This window comes from Carex rostrata, chromosome 10, assembly GCF_964058835.1.
Source record: "Carex rostrata chromosome 10, lpCarRost1.2, whole genome shotgun sequence".
Classification (NCBI taxonomy): Eukaryota; Viridiplantae; Streptophyta; class Magnoliopsida; order Poales; family Cyperaceae; genus Carex; species Carex rostrata.
The window spans coordinates 9,032,276-9,048,535 of record NC_135927.1 but is presented as its reverse complement, the minus strand read 5'-3'; the positions used below and the strand labels follow the sequence as shown (position 1 = coordinate 9,048,535).

Sequence of the window (16,260 nt, the reverse complement as noted above, 5' to 3'; positions counted from 1 at the left end):
ACATATCACCATATTGTTTCACTTGTCAAAAACTCTAGTGCACTTGAATGACTCAACAAATCACCATAATCTTTCTACCACACCAATCCCTATAACTTCACTTAAATCTGAACCTGAACCTGATCCATCACCAGAGAATTAAAAAAATAATAAAAAAAGTCCGAAAAATGTAAAATTTGGTCTACAAGTACATATTCTATATATTTGAATCATATTAAACAGTTTGAATGGATTGTTAGAATTTTGAAGGCGGACCAATCCGTGCTATGCATATTACCATAGACTCACTCTAAGATTTAGGAACTTTTTAATTCTTCTAAATTTGGTTAAAGTGACAGAGTTTAATTATGCTCATCATACATCTAGGAGTGATTTTTGTGTATTTGTAAGTAAGAAAGTATCAATCAGACTTGTGTTTTACTGCATTTTCACACATTGGACAGAGATACACAGCTGATTGGATATTTACTCTTATGATATTTTGGGTATTTGATCAGATGGATATTTTAAGTTGAGGTCTGTTTCTAGTTAAAATAAAAACAGGCAGCTATTTGTAAAATATATATTTATTAAATTTAATGTAATATATTACAAGAATCTGTGAGTATTTGTGAAAATAAAAAATAACTACTGCCAAAAGTAAACCAATAAAAAATGTTATTTTTGAGATAATCACAATTACTGACGGATGTATCCACGAGACTACCAATGCTATTAAACACTTGTATTCTCACGAATACTTACAGATTCTTGTATTATGTATAGTCAAATTAAGGGGAAAATTTTACAATTTGGCCTTCATTCTCAAGTCAACAAACAAAATAATGTTTCAGGGTTTTTTTTTTTTTCATTTTTTGAAGAAAGGCCCGTTTGATATATGAAACTGGTGTAATTATACAGTACTTGTCAATAATGTTGATGCCCTATCCTTGGAATCACAAAAAGCTGCGTCTAAAACCCAAAATTGAGCAACATGCTCAGTCCCTTACATCAACACCACAAAGCTAAAGTGTTGCTATGCAAACCACACCCCACAATAAAAAAAATAAAATAAAATACAGAGTTTGTCTCAATTATGGTACTTGAGAAAACCATGAAAAACCTTCTACAGTTCATCATGCTTCTCAGAATCTGCATGTCAAAACAAAAATGAGGCATGGTAGAGGTTGCAAATACAACATGTACTCATGCATGGATACAGCACATGAACCTATTTTTTTCATTGATCTGTAAACTCAGTTTAACATGCATTGTTCTTATGCTTTATTTGCACTTAGGGGTGTCAATGGTACCTTTTTAGCCTTTTACCCGACCCGTATCGTATTCGATAAGGCGGGTATGGGTAAGATTTTCTTTTCGTTAGCTTATTGGGTATGGGTATGGGTAAGAATTTCTTTTCGTTAAATAAATGGGTAAGGATATGGGTAATGACTATTTCATACCCGTTACCCTATAGGGTAATTATAAAATTCAAATATGTATTCAATTCAATTTCCAACCCACTTAAATGTATATTTAATTCACTTTCTAACCCACTTAAATGTTTATTCGTGTTTTTGAATTTTTATTCTTTATAAAAAATAATTTAGTTGGAATTGATTACACATTTATTTTATTTTTTATTAGAAATGCAATTATATATGTGTTAAAATGAATGAGTTTTTGATGTTTAATTTGTAAAATATAATAAAACTAATTATTATACTAGTATTATCCGTTATTCACCCGCTACCGTTTCGTTACCCGATAAGATTAACGGGTAAGGGTAGGGTAGGGTAAGATCAATTTTTAATGGGTATGGGTAGGGTATGGGTAAGGTCAATTTTAATGGGTATGGGTATGAAAATGTCTCCACCCGACCCGTACCGTACCCATTGACACCCCTATTTGCACTATAGAGGGTTAACTTTGTTGTTGAGAAATAAGTAATGTGAATGTCAAAGAAGTTTAGATTTCAACTGTCAATTTTTAAAAAGTTACTAAATTGGCATAGATAATATAACGAGTAAGGCTACGGTACTATGAGTTGCATAGAGGGCTACGGTGCTAGGGCTTAATATTCGAGTTTTCAAAATCCTAACGGTTAATCCGAACCGTTCATATTGTTCTCCATATTAATATGTGTTTGGAGACCAAATTTTACATTTTTTGGATATTTTTTACTATTTTTTTAGATAGGTAGAAAATCACTTGATCTAAAAAATTCTGCACCATTCAGATATTTGATTTTCTACCTATCTAAAAAAATAGTAAAAAATTTCCAAAAAAATGTAAAATTTGGTCTCCAAACACATATTAATATGGAGAACAAGATGAACGGTTCGGATCGACCGTTAGGATTTTGAAAACTCGAATATTGAGCCGTAGCACCGTAGCCCTCTATGCAACTCATAGCACCGTAGCCTTACTCTAATATAACATATCATTTCTATTCTTTAAGCTCACTTTGGATTACTTTTAGTGAATTTATATCACTATATGACCAACCTGACTCAGAACTTGAGTACTCAGGTATTTTTTTTTTTTTTTTTTTTAAACCTAACATGACTTGATTCAACCTGAAACAACCATCAAACTGAATAGACCAGAAACAGATCCTCATACAACCCCAAAATATATGCACTCACTCTAAACTAATTTTGGTTCCTGACACAAAAACCCCTATAGCTTGAACAAAGAAAAGAGAGGAACTTCACCTGATATGGGCATCACATCTCCAAAGAAAAATAAAATTTCTCTTGTAGCAGATTGAGGCGAATCAGAGCCATGCACACAGTTTCTCTCCAAATCCATCCCACACATAGCTCTAATACTGCAATTAAATTAGTTTCCAATCGGTAATTTCATGCATGCCCCTAAATAGCATCATAAATCATATATGCCCTTGCAAAACATTAAAAATAACACACATATGCAACATATCTCCAATTTTTTTCAAGGTGCCTGACTTATGCTTCTTTTCTTACTCATTGCATGTAGTTAAAGTCCAGGTACGTGGGATACATGGAAGGACATGCATATATTTTCTTGTTTTGCAGGGCATACATGGCATTATCTGGATTTTTCATAATTTTTCAGTAACCAACAACCCAATATGTCAAATAAATGATAACAATTAAAAAAAAAAAAAATTGCCATGTCTGACCTCCTAGGATGAGAAATTTTGGCCTTGCTTGCATCAGTAGGACCAATCAATGCACGCCACTCTGATATGGCATTTGGCTTTTCCAAAACCATTGCTAATACCGGGCCACTGTGTACCAAGAAATAGATACCAGGTGGTATGTTATGAAATTGATGCTGTTAAATGCATAGATTAAGGCTAGTTTGGGGGTATATTGGGTTTTAAGTGTGAAGATACCCAATTAGTGTCAGTTGAACCAATTCAATCAAATTCAAGCTCAATTGCACAAGACAAATGTGGAAACAAAACAAAAACAAACATGGGTAAAATTGAGTCTTATTGGAGAAATTAATGGTTGGATTGAATTAAATTCTGGTTAATTGTACATGTGGGGGTATGTAAGCTGTAAACTGTAAACAACAACACCAATACTGGTACACAATACCAGAATTTCTCAATCACCTTGTCATATATGAAATCAGGCTTTGAAAGAAGCTCTTGCCAGAATGCTCAGCATAGAAAAGACTTGCCCTTTCATAATCTAACTGAAACTTGGACTCATGAACTATTTCAAATCCCAATTCCAAAATTGCTTCTTTGATTTCATCCGAGTAATTCCCTTGCACCCCATCTGGTTTTATTATTGCTAGAGTTCTCTCCTTGATTTCATGATTCTGACACCTAATTAAATCATAAAACTAAAAAAGTCAAAAACCCAACAAAATAATCGACCAAAGAAAAGAGAATAGAAGGTGCAGAGAGAGACCAGGTTAGCTTACACTGAGAAAAGGAGGTGGTAGGAGAGAAGGAAGAAATACAGCGAGAGCGGTTTCATGAGGGCGAAAAACAGTGAAATGGAGAGGAGCGGGGAATAAAGAAACGGAGAATAGAATTGTCAAATGGTAGTCAGATGATCAGATCTTAAAATGCGAGGGGGAAATTTCATGCATACCCCTCGAAAACCATAAAATTACGTACCATATGTACCCTACTAAATATTAAAGAACTCACAAATTTATTCAATGTATTATTTTATCTATTGAAAGTAGGGTTCGAGGTTCGTGATTCGATTCCGGTTTGATTCGAGTTTGATTCGAGTTTAATTCGATTCGAAATGGGTTCGAATTGAAATGAACCAAACCAGGTTCGTTTCGGAATTAATTCAAACCAAACTCAAACCTAGCCTGGTTTGATCGAAATAGGTTCGTGATTTTTTTGTGGTTCAAATCTCATGAAATCACCGGTCATCCATTTACCTGATGAAATTAAAATTCAAGATAGAGAGTCATAATTTAATTTAGCCGACACTCCCTCGCTCTCAAATCTCAATAACCTAGTTCTCTCTCCACCTCTCCCTAACTCACTCTCTCTCTACCTCTAAAATCTAGCCGATGTTCTCGGCGACTGGCTGTCTCTCCGGCTGTCACTTCTTTCTCCGGCCTACATGACTGTCTCTCCTCTCTCTTCGGTCGTCTCTCATAGTTCATACCAGGAAAGCCGTCTCTGATGTATTTTTTCATGAACAATTTTTCAACTTAAAAACACTTATTTCATAGTTCATACCAGTAAAAGGAAGCCATGTGAATTTTGTCCCGCGAGAAAAAATTAATGTATAAACTACCGGTATAACTAGGGCTACTAAAAAATAATTTAGTTTGTGATTCGATTCGGGTTCGATTCGAAAAATGTGTAGTTCGCAATTAATTCGATTCGAAATGGGTTCGGTTCGAAACGAATCAAACCAGGTTTGATTCGAAATTAATTCAAACCAAACTCAAACCTAAGGTAAGTTCGGTTCGGTTCGGTTCGGTTCGTTGCCACCCCTAATTGAAAGGTTTCTTTGTAAATTTAAAATGAGTTTTAATAGAGAAGACAATTAATTTGATAAATTTGTAAGTTTATGTTAAAAGTATTAATATGATGTTATGAATTATACAAGGGGAAGTACGCTATTTCAATATTTTTAAGGATATAGATAATCGGATGTTAAATATTCGTATCTAATTTTTGGAAGGAAGAGGGAGCCATACATTTGTAAGAAGTAGGGGTGCAAATGGATCGGATAATGTCCGATCATATTTGTATCTAAAAATTAGATATGGATATCTAATATCTGAATATCTCAATATATATCTGATATTCAATGAGAATTTTAATTATTCATACTAGTAAATACATATCATATAATTTAATATACATTATGAAAATATTTATATAAAAATCTACAGATATCCGATATCCAATTCGTATCAGTACGTCTTTGTCTAATATCTAATCCTTATCCGTATCCGAAAAATAAAAACATATACAAATATAATTTTACCACTACCCGATCTGTTTAAAGGGTAAGGTGCAGAATATTTAGGCCAGCTTAAGGTGACATAAATTTTAACATTCGATTGGCTTAAGTTTACTCATTTATCTAGCTTAACTTATTCCATCTATAAGGACTACAACAATCTACCACAATCTACCACAATACACGAAGGTACAGGGGGTGGCTATTGATAAGGATAAGCCGATCAAAATTACTATTTTTGAAAATATTACTATTATATCCATGACAATACCAACAAAAAAAAAAGAATTTAAACTTCACAAATAGTGACATATAATAGATTGACAAACAAAAATAATTTAATTAGGTCGACCTAACTTGAAAAAACTTTAAGTCTTCACGAAACGCTGCTTCAAATTTTTAACTTGAATTCTTTTGTTTCAAAATAAAAATAATAGATCTGTGAATTAAACGTAAATATTAATCAATTCAGATATAAATTTAAGCAATAAATATTTTTGACTCCAGATAGAAAATACATGAACATAACTGTAATAAGAATATTGTTACAAAAGAAAACTGTAATAAGAATACTTTCTTTCAGATAAGTGTAAATCGGTAAATCCTCCCTTCGCAAACAGACAAGTATATAATAAATGGATGTGGATCAAATATTCATAAATATATACATAATTTTTTTTCATAATATATATTAAATTATATTTTTTTCATAATATATATTAAATTATATGATATATATCTATTATTTGAATATGAATAACCAAAATTTTAACTATATTTGTATCCATATCTACACAGATAATTAAATATTAAATATTTATATTTAATTTTTGGACATAAATCCAGATACAGCCGGATAATATGAGATCTATTTGCACTCCTACACAACGTTGTTCGCATTTCAATTATATTCTCTAACCACTTAAATCGTCACATGTCGCTTCATGATAATATAATTAAGAACGATACATTTACAGTATTTATTTAGCATTTAAATAAAACTATTTCTCTATTTTAATTTACTCGTCTAACACTTTTTTTGAGCAAAATTTACTCGTCTAACACGATTCTTCAAATATCTTTTCATATTTATGCATAAAAATGATGAAGATATATAGTTTGATTCTAGTTAACAAAAAACAGCAATTTAATTATATTTGATTGTGATTTCTCATTTCTACTTTAGCATCAAGGAGGGTTCGAATGTCTTTATTGTGCTTTTATTTTTAAAATTATAATAATTTAAAATTTAAAACTTAAATCTTAAAATAAAAATGTTAGATATGATTTATGTAATTTTAAAAATAAAACTGTTAGATATGAACTTTAAAACTGTTAAATACGATTCTTCAAATATCTTTTCATATTTATGCATAAAACTGTTAGATATGAACTTTAAAAACTTTGTAAATAGAGAATGCAATTTGGTGTCACCAAAAAAGTTGTAATTGGATCTCTCCTCATATATCAATATATATAATTTTATTTTAAAATATTGTCTTATAGGATAATGAATAAGAAAATAGTTGTTATAATAATGAAAAAAAAATGTTACCCTTATCTGATAATTAAAGTAACGAAAAAAATCTAATTCTTATTTATTGTTTCATATACAATATAGATCGGATAAACTAATAAAAGAGTGTTATTGATATTTCTACGAATAAAAGATTGTTATTAAATTCAGAAAAAAAAAATTAGAGGTTTTATGGGTCGGTATGTGTATTTGTAGAGGTGCTATCGGGTCGGGTTGGGTCCGGGTACTATTATATTTGGACCCGGACCCTAAAAGTGTTCGGGTCCAAATTTCGATCCATATACTTATTTGTTTCAAATCGGGTCGGGTCCGGATCCGGATACCTATCTACCCGTAGATATTTCGGGTCCAGTCTTTCGGTTCCGGGTAGATAGATACCCGTAACTTGTTTGTGGATTATCGTGTCCGGTTCGAATACGGGGCGGTTCCGGATCCAGAGCGGGTATAGGTCACAACTTCAAGGTATTCGAGAAATTATTTACACTTAAATATAATTATAATTTCTTAAACATCTCATATAATAAATCATTACAATATAAATTAAAAACTACTGCAAAATAAAAATTATACTATTAATCATGTTTATAAATAATAAAATATATCATGTTATATAGCAAAATAAAAATAATAACTCTAAATTATTAGTTGGTTGTTGGTTGTTTGGAGTACTCATGGTGTAACAAAAAATATTGAATTCAGTTTTTTGTTAATAGCTTTTGAATTCAGGAGGATGGAGGAGATATAATTTTTAGAAAGTAAAATATTAGAGATGATAATTTCCTTTTCTATAATTCCAAAAAAATCTATGAATTGAATGTAATAGAAGAAAAAAGGTATAAAATAAGCTGGTTATGGAAGAATAAATTTGACAATCATGTGTCATGTGTCATGTGTCACATGTGTATAATATAGAACAAAAATTAAAGGGCGTAATTAAATGGCTAGTTAAGGATGTAATTAAATGGTAGTGTAAAACAGTAGCATAAATTTGGTTAAGTTTGATCAAATTATAGCTTAGCTGAAATATATTATCTAATACAAAAACTTGATGCAGAGTTATTAATATATATTTTATCGAGTATTTATACGGGTATCGGGTCGGGTCCGGTTATGGGTCGGATAATTAAATGATACCCATATCCTACCCATTACATTATCGGTTCCGGTTCGGATCCGGGTCGGATATTAAATTATTAATTTTGTACCCATACCCATAATTTAATCGGTTATATTTTTTAAACCATACCCTATCCAAATTAATCGGATCCGGGTCGGTTCCGGTTCGGTTCCGGGTCGGATCCGGGTAATCGGGTAAAAGTAGCACCTCTATGTATTTGTTGTGTCAACCATTGTTAGTCTAGTACAGCACATTGGAATATTCTTAGTTGAATATAGTATTCTTTATTAATCGAGTTCAAAGAATGAGGCTTTGCTACTTTGCAAATGTGCACCTAGTCCCTATTGTGCATTGGAATGCATATATGAATTCTCTTGTATATATTGAAATATTTTTTAGAATTTTAAAAAAAAATTATAGTTCAGAATTTTTTTAAAACAATAATTTTATACTCATCTTAAAAATTAGTAATTTTCTTCAAAACATATAAAATTTGATTTTCAAATATATTTTAATATGAAGCTCATATTAAACGATTTGAGTCGACTGTTTAGACTTTGAATCTAACGATTTCTAATCAAATCTAACGACTTTGTGTGTAACAATTAGAAAACACACAAAGTGACAATATATAATATGTATGAGTAGTTTTTTAAAATATTCTAATTTAACATAGAAAGATTCATCAATTAAGGATCCAATGAAGGAGGAGTCTCTGTCCTCCCCAATATATGTATGAGGTGCAATTTAAACCGAAATATTATATATATATATATATTTTTTAATTCAGTCCTTGCGAGGCATTTAAAACTTGCTTCCTAGAGATCTGCGGAATCTTATTTTACTCTCAATAATTCTCTATTAAAAAGCTTTCCCAGAATTCAACCTTGACGAAGCAACATTTGAATTACTATATTATTTTTTTTGTCAAGATAACCGTCGGAATATTCGAGGGTTTTTTCACACCCTTCCTATAGCTAGTGATATTTTGCGTAATTAATTACACCCAATTTAATTTAAGAAGAAGCGGATATAAATTAATTTTCCGGCTTTAAAACAAGCAAAAAAATTTCAATAGGTACAGATTCCACTAAAGTTTGGATATCTGGAATTAGAGTGGAAAAAACGTGCCGTGTCGTGTCGTACCGTGTCTAACGCACTGTGACTTTGGTCTCGTGCTGTGCTGTGCTGTGCTGTGACCAAGTTAATTTTTCACGTGCCGTGCTGTGACTAAAATATTAAGGGGTGGTTACGGCACGTGAATGGTCACGCCGTGGCCAAACGTGTCTCGCGTGACTCGTGTGACCATTTAATCATAATTTAAGTTAGTTTATTAAAGATTCACCATTTAATCAATATCTAATTGTCCTAATTACACGTGACTCGCGTGACTACGTGCCATGCCGTGACGTGACTAGAATTTTCACGTGACATTTCGTGCCGTGCCAAAGTTTCAAAAGATGGTCATGACATGGGACACGCGAGTCAAAGCACGTAACTGACACACATGTCGTGCCGTTCTATGACAGAGCTAGCTCTGCTGTGTCATTTTTCCCACTCTATTTGGATTAATATGCTAGTTGGAGCCCAGGAGGTTAGAGGTGTCAACGGGTATGGTATAGGAGGAGGTATTTTCATACACGTACATGTTACGATAACAAAAAAAAGTTACTTTTACCTATATCTGATAAGTTAACAAAAAAAAAAAATCATATCCTTACTATCTGTTTGAAATACGGTACAGATCGAGTAAATGGATAAAAAAATGCAATTGACATGCCGAATTGTGCTTTTGATGAAATATTTTTCAAAACAAGAAAAAAAGAAAAATAATAATAAATACAACTAATTTGTATTATGAAATTTCATATATCATTTTCATACAAATATATATATCAATATATATAATTTTATTTTAAAATATTATGATAATGAATAAGAAATTAGCTGTTATAATAATGAAAAAAAAAATTTACCCTTATCTGATAATTAAAGTAACGAAAAAAAAATCTAATTCTTATTTATTGTTTTATATACAATAGAGATCGGATAAAATAATAAAAGAGTGTTATTGACATTTTTATTGGATAAAATAATAAAAGAGTGTTATTGACATTTCTACCAATAAAAGAGTGTTATTAATTTCAGAAAAATAAAATTTAAGGGTTTTATGAGTCGGTATGTGTATTTGTAGGGTCAACCTTTGTTAGTGTAGTACAGCAACATTGGAATATTCTTATAGTTGAATATAGTATTCTTTATTGATCGAGTTCAAAGAATAAGGCTTTGCTACTTAATTTGCAAATGTGTACCTAATCCCTATTGTGCATTGTAATGCATATATGAATTCTCTTGTATATATTGAAATATTTTTTAGAATTTTTTGAAATTGTTTTTTTTTTTATAGTTCAGAATTTTCTAAAAACAATAATTTTATACTCATCTTAAAAATTAGTAATTTTCTTCAAAAAAATATAAAATTTGATTTTCAAATATATTTTAATATGAAGCTCATATATATTAAACAGTTTGGGTAGACTGTTTAGACTTTAAATCTAACGATTTCTAATCAAATATATAAAATAGCATATACATTACAATACAACATAGTCCATTAATTTGTGTATAACAATTAGAAAACTGACAAAGTGACAATGTATGAATAGTTTTTATTTATGTTAAGTTAAAAGAACACTTTAGATTTATCACTTGCACTTTAGTTATCTGAGGTGATACACATTCATGAAGTAGGAGGCCAGAGGGAGAGGAAAGGAAAGAGAAAGTGAGCTCTACAGTGATATTTTGTCAATAATTTTAAAACAGTGATGTTTTATTTGATAATTCGATAAAAAAAATAGTTTTTCTGCATTAATTAACTCCGTATTAATCAAACCTTTTATTTTACCACGGAATTAAATGTCCGATGTCTCAAATATTTGTACTATAGTATACGTACGTACGGGTATAATATTGTAAATTATAGACACACGTGTGTGTGTGTGTGTAAATACATGGACATATATCAGTTCTTCATTTTTATATATAATTAATTAAAAGAATATATATGTATTGTGACTTGTTACATGAAATCTAATTAATTAACCTCAATATTTTATGGAAGAAATTCGGAACTCCCAGGAAACATCATAGTCTCAATAATTCTCTATAAATAGTTATCCTTGCATAAGATCCATCATTGATCATACTAAACCCAAGTACTTGAGACTACTTTGACTCGAATCCCTAACACTTATATCCGTACCAGATTCATCAATTCGATCGACCGTACGTACTGCTTGAATCAATGGTTTCAAGTTCAATACAAACCGAATTGACACGGCTCACAGTAAGCTCTGCTACGCTGGGCTTACTGGAATGACAGAAAACACCGAGCATTGATATAGAGACTTCCCCACCTACAAGCATCAAAAGGGTAGCCACTGTAACCTGTCCACCTCAGCCCTAACTGTTTCGGGTCTAGCCACTGTAGCAAATGGAGAGATTGTGACTACAATTTGGGATCTAGACAATCTCACCATTGGTACAGTGGCTAGACCCGAAACAGTTAGGGCCGAGGTGGACAGGTTGCAGTGGCTACCCTTTTGATGCTTGTAGGTGGGGAAGTCTCTGTATCAATGCTCGGTGTTTTCTGTCATACCAGTAAGCCCAGCGTAGCAGAGCTTACTGTGAGTCGGGTCAATTCGGTTCGTATTGAACTTGAAACCATTGATTCAAGCAGTACGGTCGATAATATATTCATGATGTAAGTGCTACTATTAATTATATTCATGATGTAAGTTCTTTCTTACTGACTTAAATTCATTTTGTATTCTTGTCAGTTGCCCTTATCAATAATATTATTTTATTTGACAAATTTTTGAAAGGTATTTGCCTTCTTCGGCTACTTTCATGCCTTTAATTAAAGGAAGATGAGGAACTCAAGAAATACGTTAGCGAAAAGGAAAATCGTAGCGGAACTGCAACCGTTTTAAAGATGCTATTGTTGCCCCAAGTTGTATGCATAATTTTGTTCGTTATTGTGGCATGCATAGTAGAAAGAAGAAGGCTAGTATTGGATCCGCTGAACTTAATTCTCCACTCTTACTATCATTTTTGAGGTGGTCAGGTATATAATTTTCTCTTAAATTTTTTGTAATTTTCTTGGCTTTAATCTTTATTTAAAATTAAACAGGAGGTGATACACTGTAATACGCAATCTTTTGGCCTATATTTATTGAGAGAGACATGTATAATTAATTTACAAGGAAGAAATGAACCAGCAAAATTAAACACTTAATCATTTTTTATTTGTTCCAAGTAAACAATATAAGTATGATATAATAAGGCAAAATCTTAATCTATCAACAGGGTACGCCTGTTCGAGACTGCAAAAGTTGCACCCGGAGATGAGCTGCGTAGACCAGCCAAATAGTTTTTCGGGTTGGTGGAGTGATGAAGGAAAGCTCCTGTTAGTAGTTGTGATGCTTTATGGGAGACTTAAAGCATTCAGTCAGAGAAATGGCAAGGCTTGGACATTGAGAGGTTAATTTATATTGACTAATTTCTTCTATGAGAAACTCAAAATTTGAGAGAATTAATATTCAATGTAAAGAGAAGCTTTTTAAGTTTGTTTGTTCAAAAAATGTGTATACCCGTATGTGTATGTGTGCTGACGATTAATGAATCCATTGCTTGTAATTAATTGTGTACTGAATTGATGTTATATAAAAAATGCTTGCTTCTTTTTTTATTATAATTAATTTGTAATTTGCATTGATTTGTTGTATTACTAATAATATTTGATGCGCTATCAAATAATGTTCATCCTGCACGAATTTCTTTCCTAAATGTGGCAAATTTATTTTAGATCCCTGTGACTAATTATAGATGATGTTATCCAATAGAGGAGTAGAACTAGGGTGCTCTTAAGCTCACCAAAGTTTTGGTGAGCTTAACTCTAAAACTCATTAAATCGATTTCAAATGACGAATCCGAACCGTTGAAACCCGCATACCTTACGTGTGATGCATCTACATGTGAAATTTTTAAACATTCGAATTAATTTAGTATAAAGTTAAGCGGTCAAAATTAGAAGGTTAATACATTAATTTTAGTGCATTCATTTTTTAACGTTTTTTGACCGCTTGACTTTATACTAAATTAATTCGAATGTTTAAAAATTTCACATGTAGATGCATCACACGTAAGGTAGGCGGATTTTAACGGTTTGGATTCGTCATTTGAAATCGATTTAATGAGTTTTAGAGTTAAGCTCACCAAAACTTTGGTGAGCTTAAGAGCACCCTAGTTCTACTCCCAATAGAGATATATATATTATATATGTAACTGTACCAATAATAATGTCTTGGGTTACATCAAAAAAATATATTATTGTATCACTACACAATAGTTAGCTAGATAATTGAATTGATGGATATTATAGATGCATGGTTATCTCCATTCTATTATTAAGCACGTTGGGTGTCCGATCCGCCAACGGCTACGATTGAGAGATGAAACTTCGGATTTGTTCTCAGCTCTCCAATTACATAATTTGTCTTCTTTTGATTAAATGCATCTCTTTTATGTATAAAAGTCTAAATTTAGTTAAAAACATACTCACTACATGTGTTGCCACATCATACGTTACAATTTAAAATGAACAAATTCTGAAATTTAGCGATATATTTATTTGTTTTCTTATTCCTTTATTTTCATATTTTCCCTCTTCAATTGAGAAGACTCCACCTTCTATTTTTTTTTATTTATTGTTTCCTTACTTCTTCGTTTCTATACGAATCACAATGGAAATCATTTTTTTTTAATTTCCTTATTTTTCTTTCTTTGTTTTTATACATATTGGTGTGAGCAATTTAGAATATATTTCCAATATATAATATATTAATGTGTGTATGTGTGTGTGTGTATTCTAAATTGGAAACAAAGAAGAATATAAATTGGAACGTGTGTGTGAGTATATATTTTTCTTATAGAGTTAGGCTGGGGTGCTATGAATAGCATAGTAGCCTCTATGCTACGGCTCAATATTCGAGTTTTCAAAATCCAAACGGTCGATCCGAACCGTTCATCTTATTCTCCATATTAATATCTGCTTGGAGACCAAATTTTATAATTTTCTGAAATTTTTTACTATTTATTAAGCCACTTTGAAAATCGCTAATCCAACGGTTTTACTGTTTTGTGCAGCCACCGTTGGATCAACAATTTTGTAAAATACTTAATAAATAGTAAAAAAATTCAGAAAAATGTAAAATTTGGTCTCCAAGCAGATATTAATATGGAGAATAAGATGAACGGTTCGGATCGACCGTTTGGATTTTGAAAACTTGAATATTGAGCCGTAGCATAGAGGCCACTATGCTATTCATAGCACCCCAGCCTAACTCTTTCTTATAATATGTGTGTGTGTGTATATATCCTATATATACAAACGATAACACTTTTTATTTATGTTTTTTGATATCATATTATATGTTGATATTGAATTGTTGTATGATATTTGATATTAGATTCGAATTGAGCTATTATTTGATATCATTGGTACTTAAAAATAAAGAATCATCACATCATCAAATTGTTATCAGAGATCACGATTAAAGTTAATTAAAAATGAGGAGGGTTCAAATGCACTCAAATTTTTGTGTACCCAAATGCACCCTATTTTTTAAATCTTTTTTCTCCGTTTTCAAAGTCCAAATAGTCAATCCGAACCGTTAGATGCGATATATATATTAAGATGTACTCGGAGACCAAATTTTACATTTTTTGGAATTTTTTTACTATTTATTAAGCCACTTTGAAAATCGCTGATTTTACATTTTCTGGACCATTGGATCAGCGATTTTCAAAGTGGCTTAATAAATAGTAACAAAATTCCAAAAAATGTAAAATTTGGTCTCCAAGCACATCTTAATATGTAGATCGCATCTAACGGTTCGGATTGACTATTCGAACTTTGAAAACGGAGAAAAATAATAGGGTGCATTTGGGTGCACAAAAATTTGGGTGCATTTGAACCCTCCTCTATATATATAATCATATAAATTTTCTATTAACATGTGTTTTAATTTTTAGATAATTATTATTTTCATTGATATATTTGTTTCTTATAATATGTCGCCGTTGCAACGCACGGGTATGATTCTAGTTATATCTATACGTACGTACGTACCTTGCATTGGATATCTTTTAGTCATGCATGGTAATGAAATCTAGCTTCCTCATCCAATGAATGAAGTCGACAATGCATTATTCCCACTACTCCTAATAATTAGAGGGACTATTTGGGCATTGAAATGTTTCATGAAAAATGAAGAGCTCGATTTTATGTTAATTAATATTTGAGGTGGTCAGGTATAAATCATAGTAGGAATTATCAGTATCGGGATCGGGATTGGTCTCGGCTGATACCGATACAGGATCGGTGTATCGGCTGGTATTGGCCGATTCAGATCGGAATATTGGACTTTTTTTGCCAGAAACTTGTTTTACACTAAAAAAAATAGAAAAAATTGATAAAAAAAAATAATTTGTCAATAATTTATGTTTAGATAAATTATTACAATCAAATAATCCACTAATACAATATAATACAAGCATTAAAACTATAAACACACTCTTTCACTGCCAGAAACTATGTCCTGCTGGCTGGATCACTTCATCGTCGTCTGTATTATGATAAAAAAAGGGATATTGTTGTCCGGAACCAAAAAAAGAAGACATTGTAGACCCAAATGAAGGATTGTTAACATCTTCATATCCATATGCATATGGTGGCTGATTATCCCCCCCCCCCCCCCCCCCCCCGCCCCCCACTCTATTTAATCAATGAATGTGACAAGTTTTCAGCATGTGTATAGTTTATACTCTATTTAATCAATCACGGGTTCAAGTTTTCAAACGAATAATGACCAAAATCAGACCAAAATAGCAGAAATTGGACGAAAAATAGAAAATCTGTGAGTATCAGCTCAGTATCAGATTGGTGTCGGCCGATACCGATACGTATCGATATCGGCCGATAATTCCTACTATGGTATAAATATTTTCCATAATAATTTTGTCAAATTTTCTGTTTAAAATCTTCCGGATGTTTAAAAACCTCCTGCATGCGCACTAGAAAATATATATCAGTAGCCTGGTGCATGCAACTCTACATCTCA

At 31.7% G+C, this 16,260-nt stretch overlaps 1 protein-coding gene across 3 annotated transcripts; it reads right to left on the bottom strand.

Moving 5' to 3' along the window:
* Window positions 1-865: 865 nt before the first annotated feature.
* Window positions 866-11,200, bottom strand: LOC144560545 (Nucleoside diphosphate kinase family protein). 3 transcript variants are annotated; one of them, XM_078309770.1, is made up of 6 exons: window positions 11,197-11,200; window positions 3,904-3,963; window positions 3,587-3,805; window positions 3,146-3,253; window positions 2,697-2,812; window positions 868-1,131 (listed from the first exon to the last, which is right to left on the bottom strand). In XM_078309770.1, exons 2-6 carry the CDS (start codon window positions 3,957-3,959, stop codon window positions 1,106-1,108), a joined length of 525 nt encoding a protein of 174 aa, XP_078165896.1. In that variant the 5' UTR covers window positions 3,960-3,963; window positions 11,197-11,200; the 3' UTR covers window positions 868-1,105. The 3 variants fall into 3 exon arrangements, with proteins under 3 accessions (XP_078165898.1, XP_078165896.1, XP_078165895.1); XM_078309772.1 differs by lacking the exon at window positions 11,197-11,200 and having other exon boundaries at window positions 866-1,123; window positions 2,692-2,812; window positions 3,904-4,036; XM_078309769.1 differs by lacking the exon at window positions 11,197-11,200 and having other exon boundaries at window positions 3,904-4,036.
* Between the last annotated feature and the right edge of the window lie 5,060 nt (window positions 11,201-16,260).